Genomic DNA, 24,132 nt, shown 5'->3' with positions numbered 1-24,132 from the left:
TTTTATCTTAAATGAAAAATGTAAAAACTATAGTTTTGGCTTAATTGCTGTTCTGTATGTGTTACTCTTTCACCAAATGGCCTTTTTTTGAGTCTGCATAATCCAGTTAACTATTAATTGATTGCTAAATTAGTTTGCAATTATTTAAATGAGCGATTCATCATGATCAATCTGATTAATCACTTGAGTGTTGACATGTGAGTGTCTGTGTGTTTTCAGGATTTAATAGCTGTGCACTGTTTCTGTCCTGCAGACATTGGCTATAAACCAGCAGGTTAGTGTTGTTTTATTACTGTTACAAACCAATTCCTTTCTTCATGACAATTCTTATGTCTTATACGTCAAGCTGCCAACATGTCTATGGAGATTTTATTTACACATCAGCCAGCAAAACTTTCTAACTCTCTGAGTATGTCTGAATCAGTTTTAGCGAGAAACGGGTAAAGGTTTCAAGCTTTAGCGAAGGAAAACTGGCATGTTGGTGTTTGTTTTCTGCTGCTTATGCCACTGTTGTTTTATACAACACAAGAGTGAATTCGAGCCTGGAAAGGCAAAGCTTTGAAGGCCAGTCAAACTCAAAAAAAAATATTTTATGAATAGTGCAGCATCTACTTTAACTCTTTAAACTCTTCCAGCCACTGCAACCTTTTAGTCTGTACGCACACATACGTGAACGCACAGGTTTTATTGCACAAGAACGTCTCCTCAGGGCTCAAAGTTTAAGTGGCAGCACTTTTAGGTAAACACTCTGCTTCTGTAGAGGAAGTGGGAGGAGTCAACATCAAACAAACAAAACATGAGGACTTCTTAAGGCAACTGCCACCGGACATGGGATTTTCTTCAAATTGGTGTCAAAGAAAACACTCCTTACATGAAGCATTTAGGGATTATGTTATTAACTGGAGTATTACAGTGTGTAATTCAGGATCACTTTTATTTATTAGGTGTAATTAAACCAATATCATGAAGCTCATTTATAAAGGAGTTCAAAAACATTCACACCCTTGAACTTTTTCAAACTTTGTCCCGTTAACTGTAATGTCTCTGTTGGCATTTTCTGTGGCAGACCAACACAAAGCAGAACATAATTGTGAAGGTTGGTTTAGCAATAAAACATCTGAAAAATGTGATCTCCATTTAAAATCCTGAATCCTCTTTTGATACGTTTGCAGCTGCCGGTTTTTAAGGAGTTTTGGATATTCTTATTTCATAGGCAGCGCCAAATGAGGATCAGCAAACAATACTTTGTAAGTTTTGTCACATATTCATAGCTGGTTTCTGGTCTGGACTTTGAGTAGGCCATTCCAACCCATGAATATGTTTTGATCTAAATCAAGGGTTTCAAATTTCTGTCCCTGGGGCTGGTGTCTGGCAGCTTTTAGATGTCTGAATCAAATATTTAGGTCATTAGCCAGATTCTGTTACAAGGCTGAGGAGGTTTGACCCAAACTATAGTTGAAGGCTGTGTATTTAGGTTTTCTGTCTGACTGGACAATGAATCAAAACCTCAGTTGTACATCGTTTGAAGCCTCTAACAGGTTTTGTACCTGGATTGTCCATTACTCAGGTCATAAAGTTCCAGACTCTTCACAGTTCTGTCCCTTGCACTTATTCTATAATATAAAATACTAAAGATCACTATGAAATTAGTTGACATAGTGGGCAAGTGTTAAATATGGAAGCTTTATATTACAGAATATGACAGAAAAGGGGCAGAGAGAAGAGGGGAAGACAAAGAGAAGTGGATACAGCAGAGGAACTGAGAACGGGACTCGGAACTCGAGAGGTGGCGTTGAGGTATATAGCCTTTGAATATGGGGACATGCAACACCCCAAGAGCATGTTTGATATGCTGTGTATAAATCAGCGTAGCATTTATCATTGCAATAATATGACAAATGTGAAAAAGTTCAAGAGGTATGCCTTCAAGGAGCTGTACCGCTACCACTCATTCATGAGTTTATCAAAGAGTGCCAAGGGTCAAACTTTTATTAAGGCTATCTGTATAAAACTATTAATAACCAGGTTAATAATAAACCTGGTGTTAGGATAAGGTGGTCATCCTGCAAAACTAACTGAGCTACTACCTGATGCTCACCTTGATGGCGTAGTTGACCAGTGGGTCCTTGGCGTAAGAAGCAGTGTAGTAGACAGCGTCCCCTGCCTCACAGCACGGTTTGCCGGTGGTCAACCTGAAGTGTGACCAGCTATCAGTGCCAAATCGAAGGTGGTCCTTCTGGCCGGCCATGAAGCGGTCCTCGCATTTTGACGCCAACTTCCGTAGGGTGTCCGTGTGAAGTCCCCGGATCCTGCCCACCACCTCATCCCAGCTGTCCAACCCTCTGTAAAGAGCGGGTCTGTGTGGTTTGGAGGCCCCTCCGCCAGCGGCTCCACGGCCCGCAGTCCGACCCCTTCCGCCCAGAGACTCTGTGCTTGGGAACACCCTCTTGTCCCTGCCAGAGGTAGTGACTGGTGTGGAAGCGGTAGGCGGGGGGCTGAGGGCGGACACGCTGTTAGTCATGCGAGCTTTGCTTGCGGCTGCAGAGGCAGATGATCTCTCCAAAGAGTCGCCGCTCTCATGGTCATGAGCTCGGTGTGGCTCAGAGCTCAGAGAGGAGCTCTGGCTAGCTGTCTCCCAGGTAGAGTCCAAGTCATAAAGAGGGTTGGCCACGCTCAGGTTGGTGCCGCCTGGTTTAGCCTCTGCCCGGGGTCGGAGGGCTCCCTGGTTGGGCTCTTTGACCCCGAGGCTGGGTTCAGTGCTGGAGCGAGGGACAACCTTCTTGGGTAGAGGCGGCGGTGTGGCTTTAGATGCTGGCTGCTCCGTAGAGCCATCAAGCTCCGTGGAGGACAAAGTATCGTTGGAGGCTTTGAGGTTCCGTGGCTGTTTCAGTGGGATCATGTTGGCTCTTGATTGACCTGTAGGAAAAGAAAGATGAGTTTTTAAATGTTTGGAAGGTCAAGCTCCTCAGGTGTCAGTGACCTTTTGGTTTATCATAAATCTGGAGGTTTAGTAACTTGTGGGGCAATTCAGCAACAAAAGGTACCTTTTTAATAAACTTTTATTGGTCAAACAGTTTTTTTTTGTTGCAACCCATTAATATGTGGAAATCCTTACATGAGGACTTAAAAATAAAAGTAAGACTAAAGGTTGTGCCCTTTGCATGATAAGTATTAAAAAAGGACAGGGTTCATAAGGTCACAGACCAACACCAGCACTGATTTAACTCCACAAGAAACCCCCTGGTTTCCTAGAGGATAAAACTGTAAGGCTGCACAGAGACAGAAGATGACCTTTCCAGTCAACTGCTCTGGAGATTTACTGATTCCATCAGAGTGGTCCAGGCATCCGATTTAGCAAATCATCCCCCCCACACTGTGTAAAATGCAACTGATTACAAACTCAGGATGAGCAACTCCTCACGTGGAAGTCACGCTGCCGTCGCCTTAGAGATGTAGTCAAAGTCTTTGGACAGAGCAGTCGGGATGAAGTAAATGAGTCTCCGTAATCCTCCCTAGAGGGAATAGATTTAATGTGTTCCTCCAGCAGTCTGCGGTAATCCGTTCAAGGAAGCAGACGTCTCCCTTGTCCAGTCGCAGGGATCTTCTGTTGTGACTCAACCGAATTACATAACTTGATGTGTTACTATAGTTAAACCAAATTAATTAAATGGTATAACTTATTTTTTTATTTACTACATCTAAACTAGGTATTTACATGCTGTATAAAAAGTAAATGGCAAGAATAATAAGATGGGAAAGTTTTTATTAGTTTCCGAGGTTTGCAAGCATTAAGGTTACAATGCCTAGCAAGCATCAGGGACATGCTGAGTTAGATGGAGGAATGTGGCACACCTGTGGATGTATTTTTAAGCCAACGCCTCAAACTCTCTGCTCCTTTTTGTGTCATCGTGGCAAAAATCAAAGGAAATTGGGTAAGAAAAATAATTGCGGACCTCCACATCTCCAGTTCATCCTTGGGTACAATTTCTACAAGTCTGGAGTGCCAGGTTTATCTGTTTTAATTCAAGTATATGCAATTATAAAAGCACAGAAAACTCCAGCCATCGTAATCTTTAGGAAGAAGACGGGTTTTGTGTCCCAGAGTACTAATCGGGTGGGAAAACAACAAAAGACTTTGTGAAGATGCTAGCCTAAAGGTGTTAGGAGAGCGCCGTTCTCCACAGCGAAACACTAATAAAGGCTGAAAGGCTGCTCAGCAAGGAAGAAGCTGAGCGGCTTCTTCCGCTTCTTCCTCCAAAAGCAATAAAAAATGCTTTATTACAGTTCGCAAGTGTCCTCAGGGCCAAAACATTCATCTTAATACACATGTACTGACGTCTGATGAAACTAAAATGTAAGTTTTTGGCCAAATGATCATTTGGAGGGAAATGGGGGATATTTACAAGCTTTAGAGCACAATCTAATCTGTGGGATGCGGGGATTTGCAACATCATGTCTTGTGGGAGTTGTTCTGCAGAAAGGAACTGCTGGACTTCACAGAAAGATGACATCATGAAGAAAGAACATCAAGGGGAAATATTGAAGCAACATGTGCGAACATTAGTCAGGAAGCTAAATCTTGAATGTATATGGGTCTTGTTACATTTGTTACAAAGTGCCATAAGAAACAAAGCAACAAAATGTGTTTTGGACTGGACATGTCTGACTCAAACGTTTCTAAAAAATATTGGGGAAATGTGTGTAGACTTCTTTAAATAAATAAAAAGAAATGATCTCTTATTATTTTGGCATTTAACAAATAGAAATTTGTTTTGAAGTAATTAAAGTAATATAAAAAAAAGGTTACGTATTTTTTCAATAAAATGCATACATTTTAATACAATTTGTTTTTATCAGACTATCATCAAAATTATTAAAAGAAACGGTTTCAGTGTTTTGCGACGCTCGCTTTCATCTCTACAGACTTTAGATTTTTAAGATATAAAACTCTGATACATTCCCTGCCTCTAATTTTGTTCTCCGGTAACTAATTGGGGAAAGTTATTTTTTTATTTTTTTCTCCTAAGAGTTTTTGCGGCGCTAGTGGCTCGTATTTTTTCCACAGTAGGCAGACAGGAAGGAGGGTGAGGAGAGGGGGGAAGACATGCGGTAAAGGTCGTCGGGACCGGGAGTTGAACCCGCGACATCCGCATCGAGGACTAAGGCCTCCAAACGTGAGGCGTGCTAACCCCCTGCACCACCACAGCACGCCCCTGGGGAAAGTTATTTAATGTAACAAAGTTATTTAAGATTCCGCAGATTTGAAACAACAAAGCTGAGGTGGGAGGGTCCTGGTGGTAAGACAAGATGACAGATACAGAAGAAACAGAGATGAACACCAGGAGAGGAAAGCAAGTAAAACAAGCCTACCTCACTTCCACTAATGCTCTAACAGTTTTCAGCTAACAGCGCGCAGCAGCTGAGCGGGGAGGCGGAGGGAAAGACTCTTCTCTGCTCCCATCTCCAGAGTCTGTGCGAAGTCGCTGGTGGAAATGGGCAACTCTCCCACCTGCGCCGAGTGAGGCGGCGAGCGCTCTGCCTCCTCCTGCCTGACGCTCTGATTAAACCACAAGTTGGTGCAGTCGGGCGAGTGAGGGAGACGCTCGCATGCGTGTGAGATGAAGACGTAGCAAGAGGGAGGGCAAGTCAGTTCGTCAATGTTGACTCGGTGTGGGTCTCAAAGCAGAGGTTGTGATCGTCTTCCCCGCCGGCAAGCAAGAAGTGATGCACTCTGGAAAGTTTCTCGTTTAAAACAACAGTCTCTCACTCTCCTGCCGTGTCTCTCATTAGCAGCGTGTAGCAAAGTAAAAATAGGCTGCAGGCAGCTCATCAGATGACATCCAGGGAGCTTTTAACACAATCCCAACACATCTAACCACCACAACAACAAGTGCGCACTCTGAGCTTCACAAACACAAACGCTGCTCACACACGCTTAAAGTCTAATTAGCAAGTAGCACAGAACAGCAAACATATTTAGTCCCTGATGAGTCATTTAACAGAAAGAGAGAGACCCACACGCTGGCATGTGCAATGTGAAGCGCCTCACTAATGTTTCTGCTCCACTATACCCACACTCACATTGTTTCTATTTCTCGTTCTGTATCGCACCGCCTGATCACGGCCCGATGCTTTCCCTCTCACACCAGAGCTTCATGTTTCAAGAGGCCACCAGCACCTGCCAGCGGTGCCCGCCTCTACTGAAGCAGTGATCTGCTCTTTGTGCTTCAACAGACTCTCTAGTGGTGGCGTTTCTTTTACACATTAACAGCTGTGTTCGAATTACATTGGTAAATAAAACTCAAAGTTTAGCGATTGTTTTAGTCATCCAGGGTTCAGATAGTGGCACATTCTGCAGATTTTTTATTTAATCGCTTAAGCCTTTTTATATAATTTTTTTTAATGATGCAAATAAACCAGTAATTAAATTCTTTTTTAAATAAAAAAAACATGTTATTGTCTAAAATGCAATAAAACAGTATTTCCTTAGTGAATGCCTGATCATTTGAAGCAAAGTGCATTTTGCAGCTAAAAAAATACTTTTGGTAACGTGTGAAAAGCTCAGCCTTTCTGCTTGACTTAACATCAATACAGTGTAGGGTTAATCGTTTTGAAATTTTCGGACTTATCTATTAATAATCGGATAGGTTTTTTTTCGTTACAAAATTCAAACTGGATGAAGCTAAAACTTTGCCACTGGAAGAGTTCTGTGTAAAACATATTTTAAACTTTTTTTTCATATAAGCTACATGTAGGAAATTTTGTGAAGTTTTTGCTCAATTGTGTTGTTTTTTCAGCAAGTGGCCTTTTTTTTGAGTCTGTATACTTCAGTCAACGATTAATCGATTGGTAAATTAGTTGACGATTATTTCTAGACTTATGCTAGAAGAGGTCACGTTCCTGTGAATCCTTTATATTTAATTTTACAACAACTGTTTTGAAGAACTGCTTTAAATGTGAGTTGAATGGAGTTGACCCACTTTCTGACACCTGAGAAAAGGGAGTCCTTGTTGAAACACCCATTTCCTCTTCATCTTAGGGAAGCCTGACATCTTCAGTTTTATATATTCAAACTGATCCATGATCATGATATGTCATAAACAAGCCTGACGGTATAGTATGATAAATAGCTGCATATCAACTGATGCCTGAACCATCATGCGTCACTGTTTCCTGTGGCTTGAATTCTGTGTTTGACAAATTTTCTGTGGCCATATTCTGGTTTTATCTATCATTTTTAAACAGAAGTTCATAAAAACTCCGTGATAGCTTTGCTTCCCTTAAGCATTATCTAATCTATGTAATTGTTACTGGGCTAACAGGTAATGATAGACCTTTTATCATCACTGTGGAGATGATTACTGGCCATTTTGGATACCTAACAATGATTTCCAATAGAAGTTTTCTTCCATGTCTTTCTGGCTTTGATTTCAATTTAAAAGCATAATGTGTGTTTCTGCACATTTCTATCAACTGCACCAATCAACTCTCTAAATAAATTCACAGTCTGAATTTTTATCTAAATGCAGAAATGCGGTATTCTGCTTATCCCTGAAATATTGATGCGATTTGTCAACACAGGGGCACTAAATACTGTCTGAACTCAGACTAACATTTTAGTTTAGACTGCAGTTTTTCTCATCCTTCTTCCCTCTGGTGAGGAAAGAAGGATGATGGTGAAGTTAGAGGCTTTGCTGAAGAGACAAGCATTAAGGACTAACTGTGAGAGTTGAGCTCATAGCTCTGTGTGCCTGGTCACAGATGACGAAGTCAGGAAAAAATATAAGACTAATAAACAGACCATAACATTATTATAACAACTTGGCTCATAATTATTGCTGATGATCTTTTGACATTGAAATCTGGGCATTCCAGTCTGTTCTGCTCCTCTGTTAAAACTGAATCCATGTTTCTGTGCACTGATGGTCAGCTGGCTGAAACAAGGCCTCCACACTTTTCTGTCACCTACAAAACAGACCATTTCATCTGTTCTGGAAAAGAACATTTCCATTTACGGAAAAAACTAAACTAAGAGGAAACTGAAATTAAATATTAGTCGTGTTAAGGTACTGCTAAAGTTGGAGAAATACTGTATGAATGCTGACTGACTATTCGATCAGAAACATCCAATAATCAACCAGCACACATCAGGTTGCTACTTGAAAAAGATCTTTATTCTGTGTCCAGGCAGCAGCAGTAAAATAATAACAACTAAATGTCAGCTGACATTATTATAGCTGTGGTAATCAGTTCGGTGGTGTTTCAGCAGCAGCAGGAATAAGTGTTGCTTCTATCACCGGAACCTGAAGCTTCAACTTCAGCACCAGTTGGGATGAATATAAAGCAGGTCAATATCTTGCATTAATGAGCCTCTCAGCTTTTTTATCCTCTCTCTCTTTTTTCTATTCTTTCCCTTGCAAGCAGGCCACCTGAAGGCTTTTCATCACATCCGTTTTTATAACCCTGGGCTTTAATATCCGTATCCTACCAGAGGATTAGGAACACAGCACAAAGACGTCACTATAATTACTGTCAGATTAAACCTGAGCACAGCAATAATGCAAGCAGCAACTCCGCGGTCAGTCGTACAGTACATTATGCATCGGCTTGGTTAGAGCCAGGTGGATTGTGATTGTGCATGGATACGGATAATGTGCCGCAAAACATATTTAAAAAGGTAAAAATGGTCAAAACTGAATCTTTTTTTTTTTTTACATGCTCATTACTGTAAAATACAGTTGAAGGTTTCAATTATCACTCTGATTATGTAAGAACCAGATATTTATAAACTGGAGCTCCCAGGTGATTTAGGAGGGAATAACTTCCAAGAAGAATAGTGCTGAAGCTGGAGAAAAGTAAAAGAAGAGACACACAAACTGATATCATCACCTACTGGTCAGCAGGGTTTCTGCAGGTTTCACCAACTCAAATTTGAGACTTTTTAAGACAAATGGGATGTAAGACCTGTCTCCACAGAAATTTACAAATTTTGTCCAGCCAGCTGGAGGTAAACTTGCACTCATCCATGATAAATACAAAAAGCTAGCTAGCTACAACGTGGAGGTTAGCAGCGAGTTACCAGTAGCCTCAACCGTCTCGAGATGTCTGAGTGCGACACAAACTTCTGCCTGACAGAAAAGTCCAGTGAGAAACAAGAATACAGACTATTAAAGTAAATATAATAGTTTTGCCATGACAAAATTTAAGACCTATGGTTATTATTATACTAAAGGCCAACTTACTTATTAAAATGAATTGAAGACAATTTAAGGTGTTAATTTTACATATATAAATTTGAGACTTTTAAAGAAATGCAACAGTTAAGCCACAGAGGGAGAGACAGTTTTTAAAAAATATTTTAGTCCTCCCCTTATGAGCCATTCTTACCTAGGTTGCTGTAGGTGGCGCTGCACCAGCTGGGCGAAGGAGAGTGGGAGTGATGAGAGTGATTCCCATCGTCCTCCGGCTCTCCGAGGCTGGCGCTGCCCTCACTGGCGGTGACAGTCGGGGCGGCCTGGTTGGCGTGGCCCTCGTGGGCGTCCCCGAACACCAGCCCCAGATTCACTCTGGCAGGCAGAGGGATGACCCTGGGCAGCTCCCGCTCCCTGGCATGGCTGGCCGGCACCTGGCTGCACATGACAGAGAAGAAGGGACTGCTGTTTGTGTTGCAACGTGCCAAAATTCTGCTTCATTGAACCTGCAATTGCATGCCATCTTCATCTAATATTTTGTTGTTTTTTTCTTTTAGTAGGTACTCTACTTTTGACATGGATTCTATCCTCAAATAATGATAATTGATGCTATTTAGAAAAACAAAGCAGAAGAGCAAAGGCAGCTGCTGTTGTATTATAATCAAGATCCTTTCAAAAGGGCTTTCTCTTGTTATTCAACAGTTTACCCTCATTAGCTTTTTTTTTATAACTCTCCTATAACTCTCCTTTCACCTCTACATCTGCCTCAGCACGCTGTGGACTGGACTGATGAAAGCTTCTGAAATGTGAAGTGGTTTTCTAGGTAACGACACACATGAAGGCAGGAACACGATGGAGTGATGAGGGAAAGTAGGTCACTGTGGAGTGTGGTGATGCTGTGTGTGAAAAGCATGAGTGGGTACTTAACTTTGATCAGAAATGTTTGGAAAGAAGTGGAATACTTTTAGAAACTTCTACAACAGCAGGAAGCAGATATAAACTAACCGGAACAGAAGACTGATCCATTAATAAAAGCTGATCTGACTCAGTTAGTGGAGATGTGGGTCATGTTTCAGGCTGGCAGGACACTTCCAGGCACTCAGTGACTTTCCTAAGACTGCTTATAATTCTTCACTAGGATTCAGCATTTGCTAATTCATCTATTCACAGATTTCTACAATTCAAGCATTTTTTTCATAGAGTACATCTCAGATATTTGAAGGAAAATGTGGCTTGAGAAGCTAAAATACCTACCTGCAATGCTACTTAAATTCTATTGGCTGCCAATAGCTTACATTTATTTTCCTTAAATAGCTGCCATTTACAAGCCCAAGTATTTGGACTAACTCATATGTTCAAGTCTTCTTCCTGAACATACCGATGTGGAAAACTGCTCTGTTTTCCAAACAGGAGCTATGTTCAACCATTTTTAGCTAGCAGGAACTTAACAGGAGCTTAAAAACAGAACAAATGTGTCGTTTTCCCAGGCATGGTGTTGTAACATTACAAGTACAGTAACAGGTCCTGTTACTGTGACTATTCTGCGACCATTTATACTTTATATCATTCTAGCTTTCCTGAATCTTACTTCTTTTTGTTTTGTTTTTTTTTTTTTGAAAAAAAAAAAAAAAGAGCAAAACATGGCCGGAAGTGTAAAACGCTCCCAAAAAGTACATTTTTCCCCCTCCACCAACTTGTTTATGGGAAGGGCACATTAACAATTATATCCATAACCAGGTGTCACTTCCTGTGTTATTTTTCATCAGAAGTACTATAGTACATTTGATGCAGGATGTGACTAATGTGACTAATGGAATGAAGACAGGACAAAGTCCCCAAAAGTACACACACATCGTGACACAAACCCAGCTCAGTTCAGCTTAGTATAGATTAACACATAGCATTTCCATCCAGCCAGTAAAACTGTCTTAGTTTTTCTAGATATAACATTAAAAGCCTCTCATTTTGACACATGCATGTCAGAAAAGAAAAGAAAACCTGTTGCAACAGTTCAGCTTCTGACCGCCCTATTCTGCCTTTATCCTCAGCAGACACTGAGTCTGACAAAAACAACTCTCATCTGGCATGTTTCAGATGTGTTCCTGCAGGCCAGGAAACAACCAGAGTCTCTGAAAGACAGCTGATCAACGCAAAGCGGCACTTTGGCTCTTTGCAGGGTCCTACCACTGATAAGGGGAGTGATCACAGAGGTGGCCAAAACGGTGACTGTGATTGTTGACGAAATAAAATAAAGCAAAAAGTAAAACTGTAAATTACTGGCATTTGTTGTGCTGCTGTCAATAAATACGTTCAATTTCCCCTTAGATTCTTCCTTTTTCTTTTGGACGCAAACAACAAAACCGGATTCTGCACTGAGCTGAAATATTAATCATTTACAAAAAGCCATACACCTGCCTGATAGGTGAAGTTTCAATACATTCATTCTGTTCGACACAAAACATTCAGAGTGGATACACATCTCCACAGGCCCTTGACACAATGAATACCTTCATGGCTGCTACACACTTCAATGTCAGGACCTGACTTGTTCAGACAGCACGTAGCAGCCTCGGAGCGCTTCTCTCCTTCTCAGAACACTGCTGCGAATGTCCAAAAGATGGAAATGTAAAAGTAAAATAAGACAAAAGGAAAGTTTCCTTCCTCCCAGCTATGTCAACACCGCCACACATGGCCAAGTTGGTTTCAAAGGTGTGTAAAGAGATAAGGGTGACAAGTTCTTACCCACTGTTCTGGCTCACACAGCTCCCCATCGGAAAACTCAAAATGACAAGGCAGGAGAAATCACATTCTACTTCAAACACAAAGAAAAAACTCTTTTCCTTGTCTTCTTCTTAGTCTCTCCCTCTCTGAATGCTCCTACCTGTCTAAGGTAAAGTGTGTTGGCCAGCCCTGAAGAGCACGCCCACAGTTCGCCAATAAAACGTGATTAGAAAAAAAAAAATTCTCCTGAGTTAACTCTTTGTTTCCCAACCAAAACAATGTGACCAGTCTGTTTTTATTTTTAGAAAGCCACAAAATGAGCCACTTTCTCCTCTGATAGAGAAGTTTAGTTTCATGTTGGGAAGTAAAATGTAACTATTAGCAGGAGTTAGTTTTAGGAGAATGTAGAGGAAAAAAACAATATAAAATCGCAAAACTAGGACTTTATGAGTCAAGTACTGAACTATAGAAACTAAGGATAGGACAAAAAATGAATGTGATTGTTCGTGAATACTTAATATTTCTTGAGTGAATTGCTTTCAAACCAGGTCAAGGACAGCGGTTTAGTAACAACCCTAACTCAATACTGATTAAGTTGGCTACTAATGGACCCTGAATGCTGTAAACTCAAAATGTCCTTGTTGATTTAGGCTTTTCTTCTATGATAGGTGTCTGAGTACTTGAAGAAACTCACACCAACCACAGGTTATTTTCATGCGCACTGCTTGGCAAAACTGTCAGTGAAGTAACAAATCTGTGTTTTCTCTGACAATGTAATGATTTACTAAAAGCAATAAATCTACCTCAGAGGTCACTAAATGACTAAAGACTGTTCTAAATAAAACTGTTTGGCTGAGGTAGCTTTTGAATGCTGGTCTTCATAAACTCTGGCATGTCCTGGTGAGTGAGTAAAGATCAATACTCATAGTATTTAGTGTGTTACTTTACCTCACCTCAATGTTTTCATGCAAACGTGGCATTATTGTCATTCATTTTAATGAAATATCAGACTGGAAGACAGTATATGAAAGTGCTATCAGTGAACCCCCGCCCATTTACGGTTCACCTATTCGTGGATTTTTGTGTGGAATGTAACTCCAGATTATTTGTTGAAAATGAACCTATTCTTTATTTTTTGTAGAGCATGAGTAAACTATTCGAATGATAATGCAGTTTGAGAAGCTGAAATACCTACACACAATATTACTTCACACACTACTGACTGGCGTTTGCAAAGCAGGCAATTCACGCTGCTTTGCAACGTAGCGTGATTGGCTGAAAGCCCAAGAGGAGGAATAACGAACCATGTGGATGTTAGCTTCTGCAGCAGTGCCAAGACTGTTTCCACTGCGCAAAGTAATGCATACAAAAGTATATTTGGTGTTTGTACTATTAAAATAAGCTGTTATATAAATTTTAAATGGAGTCACCAGATATTTTTGGATTTTACAGCATACCCTAACACAGGGGCGCCCAAACATTTTGAGACCAAGATCTACTTTTTCTCTCACCAGCCGGCTGAGATCTACCTCATGACACGAAGACATAAAAATTGTAAATTAAACTCTATTGACTTATTTTATATGCGAATATATGTACATCAGTTATAGCAGAAATATTAAAGTGATAGAAAACCTAATGCAATTTCTTCCTCAGTGGGAGGAGGTTACTGGTTTCTCAGTCACAAGCTGGTTGCAAACCTGAGGCCAGCAGGTGTCAGTCAGTTATGGTAGATCTGAACTTTGGTTTGATGGCGTCAATATGAGAAGCTACAGGCTGACAGGAGGAACCCAAGAGCTCTGTAAAGGTAAAGGCAAATCTTCTGAAGCTGGGATATAATTAATTTAATTTCACATAATTATCGCGGTAGAAGCCATTTGTTTGTTAAAATTTTATGAAATATATTTGTTCTATTTGATGTTTGTTGTGAATGACGTAAACTCACAAACGAACGAGGTAATTAGTCTAAGTTTGTCGTTTATTGAAAGTTTAGAAACTACAGCGGTTGTAAAAGGTAAACAAAGGTAAAATAACCACTCCTACCTTTTTACTCTCTCTTTGCAGGCTTGATATTTATTTCTCGATTATTAATAAGCGCTTCCCCGAACACAGCGATGGTGGATTAGCTAATTTAAACTCCTGCTCTGCTGGTCAGTCGGTCTTTGAGTCGCCTTTTCTTTTTTTTTGTTAATGGAACTGAAACGCACTGAATTGCACAACACCTTGTTGAAACAATAATTAATGAGAATATAAATTTTAACACGTTTTGTTGATTTTTTAAAAAAATTATCATTCTTTAATGAAGCTATAAACATTTAGGATCTTAGTGAATATTTTGATAAGCCTGTCAGAAGAGGAAGTTCTGGTCTCAGCTTCCTGGCGGCGTTCAGTTTGTCACCTACTGCCGAGATCGACTCAAAACCTTCCCGCGATCGACGCATTGAGCACCCCTGCCCTGATACATCCAACTTCAGCAACAGTCAGATGATATTATATAGATAGCATAACGAAGATGAACTTGATCTTTGTGTCTTTGTTACGATATTTAAAAAAAGTCATGAATCTACCTGGAGGGTAGATTTATGGCTTTCCTTTACGCCGCTTTATGGCTTCTTTTTTTTTTTTTCAAAGTTGTGACTGGTTATGAAGAAATTAATATGCTGAAAATCCCAGAGAAAAGAAAAGACGACAACAGCTGCAGTTAGTCGAAGAAGAAAAAACAGAAAAGCCTGAAACCTGACAGAATGAGGCCGAGCTTTTGAGAGGATTGAGGAGTGAAATATTTCCTGGCCTTGGGCTCAAAGCAAAGTGAGTACTAGGACAGCAAAGTTAGACAAAACAAAGAAAAGGATGCGGAGCAGCTTGAACACAACCCTGACAGTTTGGAAAATGTCAGGGAGGCAAGCGTAAAAAAAAAGAGAAAAACAGGGCAAAGATCAGGCTAGATTTAACAAGAACTGCAAGTTAATTAGATGAGGAAATCAAAGTTTTCTTGAAAGATATCAAGATTTGTCAAATTACACGCTACACAGCCATGGTTTTCAGTGCTTGATCACATCAGATGTATCATCAAATATTAATTCCAATTCTAGAAAAGTTAAACTTTAATGCAATCATCAGTGTTTGAATGTGTGCAAAAAGGGGCGAATAACTGACTTGCAGCTGTAAATGCAGGAAAATGCCACATTTACAAATCCCTGACTCAGAGAAGGCTGAATACAAACTTTACAATTATGCAAAAGTTTGTAGTTGTAATTTGACAAAATGTGAAAATGTTGAAATGCTGTGAAAGCTTTTCAAGGTATTTTAATGTGTGCTGGTGTTTTTTCCAATCCTAAATATTTAAAAAGCAGGACATAAGACGAGCTGTGTTTGGAGCAGCTGTCAAAGAAATTATGTTCAGGTGATGAATGAAGCACAAAAAAGTAAATTAAGAACAGTCACAAAGCAAGAAACCTTCAAATCAAATAAACAATATGAGGGACCAAATTCAGTAGGAGAGTTTATAGCTAGTAACAGAATCTATACTATAGCAATACTTTGATGTGGGTTTAAGAGATAAAAAAGCAGTATTACCTAAGGTCTTTGCTGCTGGCGTCTCCTCCAGCGGTTTCTGATGGTGTTGTTTGCCCTGGGCTCAAAGGTTCAGAGTCCCTGCTCTCTTCTGCCAGCAGATCAGTCTCTCTGCACTCTTCTATGCGCAGCTCTCCATCTCCATCCCCGGGGCTGCCGCCAGCGTCTGGTTTGTATGTGAAGATGATGGTAGGTTTCTGGGTGGGATCTTCCGGTTTGGCCTCTGTGAACCAGTGCTGATTTTGGGTAGGTGGAGGTGGAAGAACGTGAATCACAGTTCCGTCTAGTCCAACCAGTTTGCCTTTTTCTTTCTCTGCCTTCTCTCTCTGATCGTCCTCGTCTTTACGCCGCCGAAAAAAGCTCTTGAAGGAGATCCACCTTTTGGGTTTTGAGCTCTCGGCTGAAGCCCGTCTCCCCTCCCCTCCGGGGCTCGATTCGCCTTCACCGGGTCGCGCTGGGGAGCTGGAGGCAGAGCTCTTTGTCCAGTTGCCAAAATGTCTCTGAAGTATGTTAGAAGCATGATAAGGGGAGGATGTGGACCTCGGGGGCGGGTAGGGGGCACTGGGCTCTGATCGGGGACTGGTGAGTGGGACAGCAGCAGAGGCACTCTGGGATTTTGACAAAACCTTTGAGGGGTTTTCCTTTTTTGGCTTGGAAAGACAGCCATCAGTGGTAGAAAACAGAGACTTGGGTCGTGAAAGGGTCTCCTTCATGGCATCAGGAGGCAGGGCGTACAACTCCTCAGAGCTGAAGGTTTTGGTTTGTGCTGAGGGAGACTCTGGAGGCGACTGAGGAGGCTGGATAGACGCTACAATCTGTGACAGAACTGCACTGGCCTCCTCTCTGTGACTTACACCTGTCCCAGAAGGTGAAGTTACGCCTTTATCATCATCATCATCTCCACTTATCTTATAAGAGTGTGTAACAGTGTTAGCAGCAGGGCTGGTTTTAACTAGATTTGCAGTAATGGCAAGACTGGCAGAAGAAATTGTTGTAGTGGGAGAAAGGGCCCCAGATGCGGAGCTCATTACAGTGCTTGTTACAGTGCTTGAATCTGTAGTGGTTCTAACTTGCAAACTTGGCACTGATTCAAGTGGAAATTTTGTCTCCTCAAATGAAGTCTGCTCTGATGTGCCTCTCCCAGACAGAGTTTTCTCCGTGGATGAGGACTGGACACTCTCGGTGGAACCAATCTCTTCATAGGTATGGCTAGTAACCCTACCGCCACCCGTTTTTGTTTGCGACTGCTCCCCATGAAGACCCAAGAAACTCTTGTACACCGCAAGATTGTCATATGCACTAGGGTTGATAACAATAGGTACCTTGACTGCATTCTTAGAGCTACGGGCATAGGCCGGCTCATCTCGGATGATGATAGGAAAAGGAGGCATGCCAGCATTATTGAAACTATTAAACTTGATCTCTGATAAATTTGGAGATTTTACGGGTACAGTTCGAGAGGACAACAGGCCTGCGATGGGAGACGTGGGAGCCGACTTGTGACTGCAAAATTGAGGAGTGACAGACTGGCCAGAATTACTCCCCAGATCCACTCTAGGTATCTTCTGCCGAGGACTCGTGCTTGACGTCCATACTTCTTGGTATCGTATTTGGCCGGTCTTCTTTTGTGACAGAGCGATGGATGAAGGTGATACTGACCTCAAAGGAGAAGATGGGGAAAGAGGAGACACCGGCGAGAGGGGCTGGACTAAAGGAGTGCTACAGAATGATGTAGGATTAGAGGGTTTTGGCAGGTTTTTGGGTCGTGGCGACGAATCCTGCTTCTGTTCATCTTTACTGGCCATCGATGCTGAGACATCTACCACAGTGTAAGGTTTACAAATGAGGGATTTTTCTAAATTAACAACACGGTATGGTTTAGCCTGCTCCTCTGTAGGGCTAAAACTTATTGTAACTGGCTGTCCAGGAAGGGCTTGAGGCATTGGCATCCCTTCCCTGCCATCCTGGTCCTCTAATCTAATTGCCAGCACTGCCTTGTGGGTCTCGGCCACCTTGGGTGGACTTAGAGCCCTTTTGGGAGACTCTTTTGTTGGGGGGGTTGTACACGGTGCAAGTGACTTGGAAGATATAGGCGAAAGCACGCCATTTTTAAACACACTGCTTCCACTACTGGAAATAGTTTGAGAGTCTTCTTGGAGTGATGACGATGATTCTGGAGAGGTTGTAGACTCTGAATTTGAGAGGAAAGCACTGCTTTGCGTCTCACAAGGTCCAAAGGGAAGAAGGCTTCCATTAGAGGGGTATCCGTTCAAGATCTCATCGTAGCTATCATCATAGTCCACTGCACAGATCCTCTGTAATGAACGGTTTCGAAGGGGCACCGTATTCCATTTTTTCCCCACTGCAAAGGGCACTGGAGACAAGGTGGCGGCACGAAAATTAGCAAATCGTGGCTGGCCTCGCATACGGATTTCCATGGCTAGTAATTCTTCGTCGCTTTCATCCCAGCTCTCATGCTCCTCATCATCCTTCTCAGTTTCACCGTCCTCATCTTCCTCTTCATCCTCATCATCATCTGCATCGTCACAGGAAAACACTGGGTAGCAGAAACGTCCACCTTCTGAGCTTATGATCTTGGTACAATCACTAAGCGATACCCGCTTCTGAGCGCTACCTTCGCTGTTGCTTCCTATGGCCAGACAGCTGGAAGCTGGAAGGCCTCTTTCTAGGGACCTACGATATGAGCTACTGATTCGCCCCCAAAATAGGTCTTTGGAACCAGAAAGGAGTGTAGGGCTAGAGCCTGGACCCAACCCAGCAATCTCTTTAAGGACATCCGTCAGTCCGCTGTTATTATTTCTGCTGGGTGTCCTCGGGCTGAGTTGTCCATAACCTTCAATTTCCTCACTGTCATCCTCTCCTTCATTGTTATTGTTGCGCCCCCCCGGCCTTTTACTGTTCAGTCCATTGCGGTTCCAGGCAGTAAAAGCCGATGTTTTACCTTGTTCTATTACATTTGTTTGCTGCTGCAAGTTGCCATCTGAATCCAGTCCTGCAGATAAGCTGGGCAGCATCATAGTGGGCTTCACAGCAATGGTTGGCTTTTTGGCCACAGGAGGGCGTATGTGTCCTGAACGTGCAGGTCGTTGAGAGTTGGCGATAAGGTTGGGGTTAGCTCTGGTCCCAGCAGGAAGTGGATTTTGTTGTTGGTTTGATGGCGGTCTCTGCTCAGAGGGGGGCTTCCCCCCACTGCTCTGAGTCAAGCAGTGCAGACTTTTTGGTTTGAAGCAGTTCTTGCACTCGCCTGGCTTCCACACATGCTCGGTGAAGGTGCTGCAAGCTGACATGGCAGCTGGTCCAGTGGGCAGCCTGCTAGGTCAGTGCACAGGAAACCCCTCCATGAACCCACAGCACACAGGAAAGGACTGGAGAACAACAATGAGGAAAACTGCACCTGAAACACACAAGAGGAAAGAATACATGCTTTTAGAAATAATTTGTTTCTGAAACATGACTTTAATTCCTACAGAGAGAAGAAAAAACTTATTTTACCATACAGATAATGAAGTTATGCCTTATGACAGAAACACCTACAAACAAAATGTTATGCTACACAATCACAACAAGATATGAAATAAAGGCCTGCAGTGATAGAGAAGTAAAGCAATATGGGAAAGCAGTGCCACAATTCCTCCAGAAGGTGGCAAACCTTTACCACATATAGCTACTGCCATTTAAAGTGCAGTGATGTGTCTCCCAACCCACCAAATGGCCCATAAGTCTAAAAATCACAAATGATGACGAACAGAAGATTGGAGATGTTAGCCAGGATTATGAGACAAAGGGCTTCAACTTTGTCATCAAATCAACAGCTCAAAGTCAGGAATCATACTAAACACAGCAGTTTGACAGAAATAAAATAGAAGTAAAAGCAGAAATCACGACTAACTTAATGAAACAGAAAAAGATTTTTCTGTCAGAATTTGACTATAAATTTGACACTGTGATAAAGGGCAATTCCACAGCTTTTTAGGCATCAAGACTAACTTGCTGGTATCTAAACCAGAGGTGGGATAGTTTGGACAGGTGGCGAGTCCATCACAGGCAACACAGGAGTAACAACATTGTACACACACACTCGCACACGCCCCCACAGACACACACACACACACTTATGCCAAAGGACAATTCAAAAACACCAATTAACCCACAACCTTCTTGCTGGACGGCAACAGAGCTAACCACTGCTCCACTGAGCAGCAACTCAGGAATCATACAGTTGATAGTTAAAAAGTCAACCTCAGCTGGTGGTGTAAAAAACAAAACTAAGAAAAAACATTGTTAAAATATGAATTGATGCAAACAGCACATTTTCAGATTTGTTTAGCAATTGTTTAGATTTTTAAAAAATAAAATTAAATCTGAAAACTCAAACGTTTATCCAAACTTATCTAGACTTGAAAAATGATTGAAGCTCATTTCAGACTTTGCAGGAACCTTGTAAAAAGTAGTGAGGTCATCACATAAGGAGTTAAAGGTACGCTGTTTTATGGTACGCCATATAACAAATTGTTTTTTCAAAATCTATACATCAGCTTCTGACACTGGCTTAATTATGAAGAAATTAGCAACCTAACGTTAAAGGGATAGTCCAAGTTTTTTTTTGTTTTTTTTTGTGGGTTTCGGTTAAGAGGTTATGACCTGACCTTTTAAATGTTATTTTTCATCAAATCCTAATGAAACTATGACTCATTGCTAAGAGATGTGTGAACCAGTCGTGGAGTCATGTATGTCAGATCCTGTGTAGATGGACTTCAACATGAGAACACCCCACCCAGCGCCAGACACAATACAGCAGGAACTCCTGAACAAAACTTTGCTGACTGACTGCTAAAGGGTGGGAGAGGATTTATCCTGTTGCAGCACACGCTGTGCATCCTCCCAGGAAAACGCAGGCCATCACTCCAACAAAATCACAGGAGAGACACATCAAGCAACTGACGATGTCTTTCCAAAAGTACAAGAACATTTTTCTGATTCAGACTGGAGAAACTCATGTAATAATCCAAAGCACAAAACTCTACTGAGGGACGTGGCAACTCTTTTTATCACCTCCCAGTTCCTTGCTATTTCCCCCCCATCTGTTCAGAGTTAATTCAACACTGCAACCACAAGGAAGCAAAATCTGCTTGTAATCTCATTTCTTACTGTGCTTAAGATAAATATCAGTGCCACACTTTAACTGGGAAGCCAGGAGATAATGTAATCTGGTGTGACATGTAGGTGTTGGGTGCTTATCGCAATAGAGGTGAAATTTATACAACACAACAAATCAAAGTAAAAGTCTCTATGAAATAAGCAATATTTCTTTCTGTATAATTATTTTTGCTTCAGTATGAGAGCACTTCTTTCACAGCTAATGTTTTTGCAGAATGGCCAAATTGTGACCTATTTTTGGCTTATTATGCAATGTATGTTATGTAAGGCAATGGAAATGTGATGAATTAGAACTAATTTGTTTCTAGAGCAGTTTTAAATCATAACTGTATTAAGCAATCTTTGGCCTTTTTATTAGCTACAGCCTGGGCTGGTTACCGGTATCAAGGTATACTGAGAAAAAAGTCAAGATTTCAAAGCCACAAGATAAAGTCCACCGGTCATGTGTAGCTGCAGTATCATGATCCTCGACCTCCGCAGATCCCTGCATAGCAACTCTGCAAGTCTTCTTCGAAAGGTTTTAAGACAATAATAAATGGATATACAAAATTTCCGTGAACAATTTGGCGACAATACTGCGGCTAGGCAGGGAACTATTATAAGGCATAAGGTTGAGAAACTTTTCATGATATAACCATTTCATTTTACTTGGTAGGTAATTATTGACTTTTTTTGCTTTAAATATCTGAAATACTCCCAAAGTGACTAGTTTTTTTTAGCCATCATCATTGTTTTTTATTTTTATGTAGCTATGAGGAACAGTGACAAAACCTGAAACTGCTGCAGCACAAATTACTCATGGAGTTGTTGCTATGCAACCAAAGAGTGAACAAGATAGTTGATACCACTCACCTTGCTCAGCTGGCCATGAGAGGTTAAACAGCTAAAGCAGTCCTCCTGGCTACATCTCCCAGAATGCTATGCGGTTCTGGATCGGAGTTCAGTGGATATTCTATCAGATCCATTATGCATTAATGTTTCTATCCTGTTATATATTGTTATTAATTTATTGCTTAGCCCTATCCTAATGTGAAGTAAATATGGAAAAGTTGTTTTCTATTTTGTAAGGAATGTATCTGTCAATTTTTCAGTTTCACATATGTTGTAAAACCAACAGCAATTGCCTAATAGTAAATACGCTTTGAGGATGTTTTTCTAAAAGTTTTTTATTAATCTCCATTTCAAGCGACATGAAGGTTGCACATGTGATATGTGGATAGACGAGGAAATCTCATGAATTTGAAGACAACTCTCATCACTGCAAAGCATCACATGTAGAGGACACACTATGGAGTTTCAAAGCAGAACAGAGATACATGGTTTCATCTTAAATATCCACACAAACCCTGAGAGTTCACTGGAGCTAAGTGTGGCTTTCTCTCTTAGATTAAAGCGCCCCCCCTCCAAACACAGTAAAACAAAATGGGGCGTTCAATGAGCCTTTTATTGTTTTGGTCTCATTGCCTGTGACTGCCTTAAATGCTGCAGAGTGAGCTGTTCGTACGGGATTGAACGTAGGAAAACACTCTGTGGCCATCTGCTCCAGATCTGATTGCAGCAAACAGTGTCTGGTTTTGCTGCAGAGGAGATAACACACAACACCTGCTGCTCTGTGCCACCGCCACCCCCCAGAACATAGGCTTCATGGGCCCACCATGTGAGCCCCAGATTTGTACTGCTTCTGAAAGCAATTGGTGAGTTAAAACTTTATTTGCAGAAAGCTAGAAGGATCATAAGACGTGGAATCCAGAGTGGGACTTTTTGAATATGAAGAAATAGTGTGATATATTCAACAGACACCTGATGTTCAAAGAGGAGGTCAGTATTGCGATCTTCAGAAGTATTTAATGAGGAATCGCAATAATTTGTACATTTCAGATGAATCAGAATTTCTAAGAACTTCCATGGCACTCTGTTTCTCTGCAGTGGAAATATTATGACACAGAGGTCCAGCCACTAGTCTGATGAGGACCCACATATATCTAGTCACAAAGTACAAAGAGCAACATTCTAAGGGAAGGTAAAAAGTCTCTAGAAAATTGAAACATCAAAGTGCCACCTTGGCTTCACCAAGTCTTTGTCACATCTATTTGATGCTATTTACAAGCCAAAGGGTTGGTTGAGAGGCAAGGTACTTTTCTGTCCTACGTAAGGTGTGGAGTTTGCTAACCTCTACTGGAACGTTCACTGCAAACACTCTAAAAACAAAGAATGACTAACCGGAAAATTACCTTATGCCCTTAGGAACTAGGCTGGTAAAACCTAGGCTGGTAAAAACCAGCCCCTTGTTCTATGCGTCATTTTGTACAGACGGTGTGAACCTTCAGCTATTGAGAAACGATTACTTCCTGGAGGCGTGGCCTCTGTTTAAATTTTACCCAATGGCTTATGTTTGGCCGTGACACATGAAATGTGCCAGTTCAATGCTATGAAGCTTACTGGAAATTACCTGCGCTACAAGCAACCTGCCCCATTGCAAAGAGAGAAGAACTGATCCAAACAAGGTGGCTGTTAATGTTAATTCAATAAGTGAAAGCGTGGCCAACATTGACTGAACGGCTTTGTTCACTTCCTCTGCTCCCATTGATAAAACTACAGGCAGACCACGATTCTAAAACAGCTCAGAAAATCAATGTCATAGTTTACAACTTCTGTTCGTTGATTTGTCTGGTGACAATTCTACCAGAAAAATCCAAGTCAATGGGAGAAAACCCAAATGGAGCACTGAAAAGAGATAAAAATTTGTTACCTAGCCTGAGCTGTCAATCGGCAAATTGCTGAAAGAGATATCCAACTTTCTAATCCAATTTTAGTTTAAAAGTTAGATTTTTCTAAATGATTTAGAGATTATAAAAGATTAATTTATTTTAAAGAGTCCTCTTTAATAGGCAACAAATCTGTCCACTACAATATGTCCACCTTAAATGGCCGTTTTGGTCTAATTTTGAATTTACCCTTATATTTTCACCATAAAAACTATTTACCTTACCTTGTTTGGTATCATTATTTTCAGAACATCCTAAACTTTGTGATTTTACAGTGTTTGTTTCATTTTGACAAAATTTATTATCACATTGGAGCAAAAAACACACACAGAAACATGACGTCATGCCCGCCACAGGGCGGGCGTCGACCTTAAAAGGTTAAATATTCTACTTCATCAGTGTACCAAATTAATTTATTCATTAATTAATCTACTCTAATACTTACTTTTGTCACATTCATTTATAACACCAAGATGACTATCGAGTTATGTTTTGAACGATTGCACTAAAGAAAGCTCCTTAAAGCCACTATTTTACACCAAGACCATCTTTTCCATTCAGCTTTTCTTTTTTTTTACACTTGAGGCCTACTCTCATCATTTCCCCCCATCAGTTATAGCTCAGTGAACTGACATGCCAGAAAAATGCTCATCTTAAAGGAGATAAAGCATCGGGGCGTTGTCTGAGAATGATTGCAAAGATGT

The 24,132-nt window shown here is 41.2% G+C and overlaps 1 protein-coding gene across 4 annotated transcripts in view; it reads right to left on the bottom strand.

The window, feature by feature from the left end:
* Positions 1 to 24,132, bottom strand: part of peak1 (pseudopodium enriched atypical kinase 1) — a 94,763-nt gene that overhangs the window by 5,452 nt on the left and 65,179 nt on the right. For all 4 annotated transcript variants that reach the window (XM_023347374.1, XM_005800684.3, XM_023347376.1 and 1 more), the window contains 3 exons: positions 15,489 to 18,900; positions 9,388 to 9,629; positions 2,099 to 2,916 (listed from right to left, as the gene is read on the bottom strand). In XM_023347374.1, coding sequence (XP_023203142.1) covers positions 2,099 to 2,916; positions 9,388 to 9,629; positions 15,489 to 18,793 — 4,365 coding nt within the window. In that variant the 5' untranslated portion in view covers positions 18,794 to 18,900. The remainder of the gene's footprint in view (positions 1 to 2,098; positions 2,917 to 9,387; positions 9,630 to 15,488; positions 18,901 to 24,132) is intronic.

This window comes from Xiphophorus maculatus, chromosome 2 (assembly GCF_002775205.1).
Source record: "Xiphophorus maculatus strain JP 163 A chromosome 2, X_maculatus-5.0-male, whole genome shotgun sequence".
Classification (NCBI taxonomy): Eukaryota; Metazoa; Chordata; class Actinopteri; order Cyprinodontiformes; family Poeciliidae; genus Xiphophorus; species Xiphophorus maculatus.
This window is presented reverse-complemented; position numbering and strand designations above follow the sequence as displayed.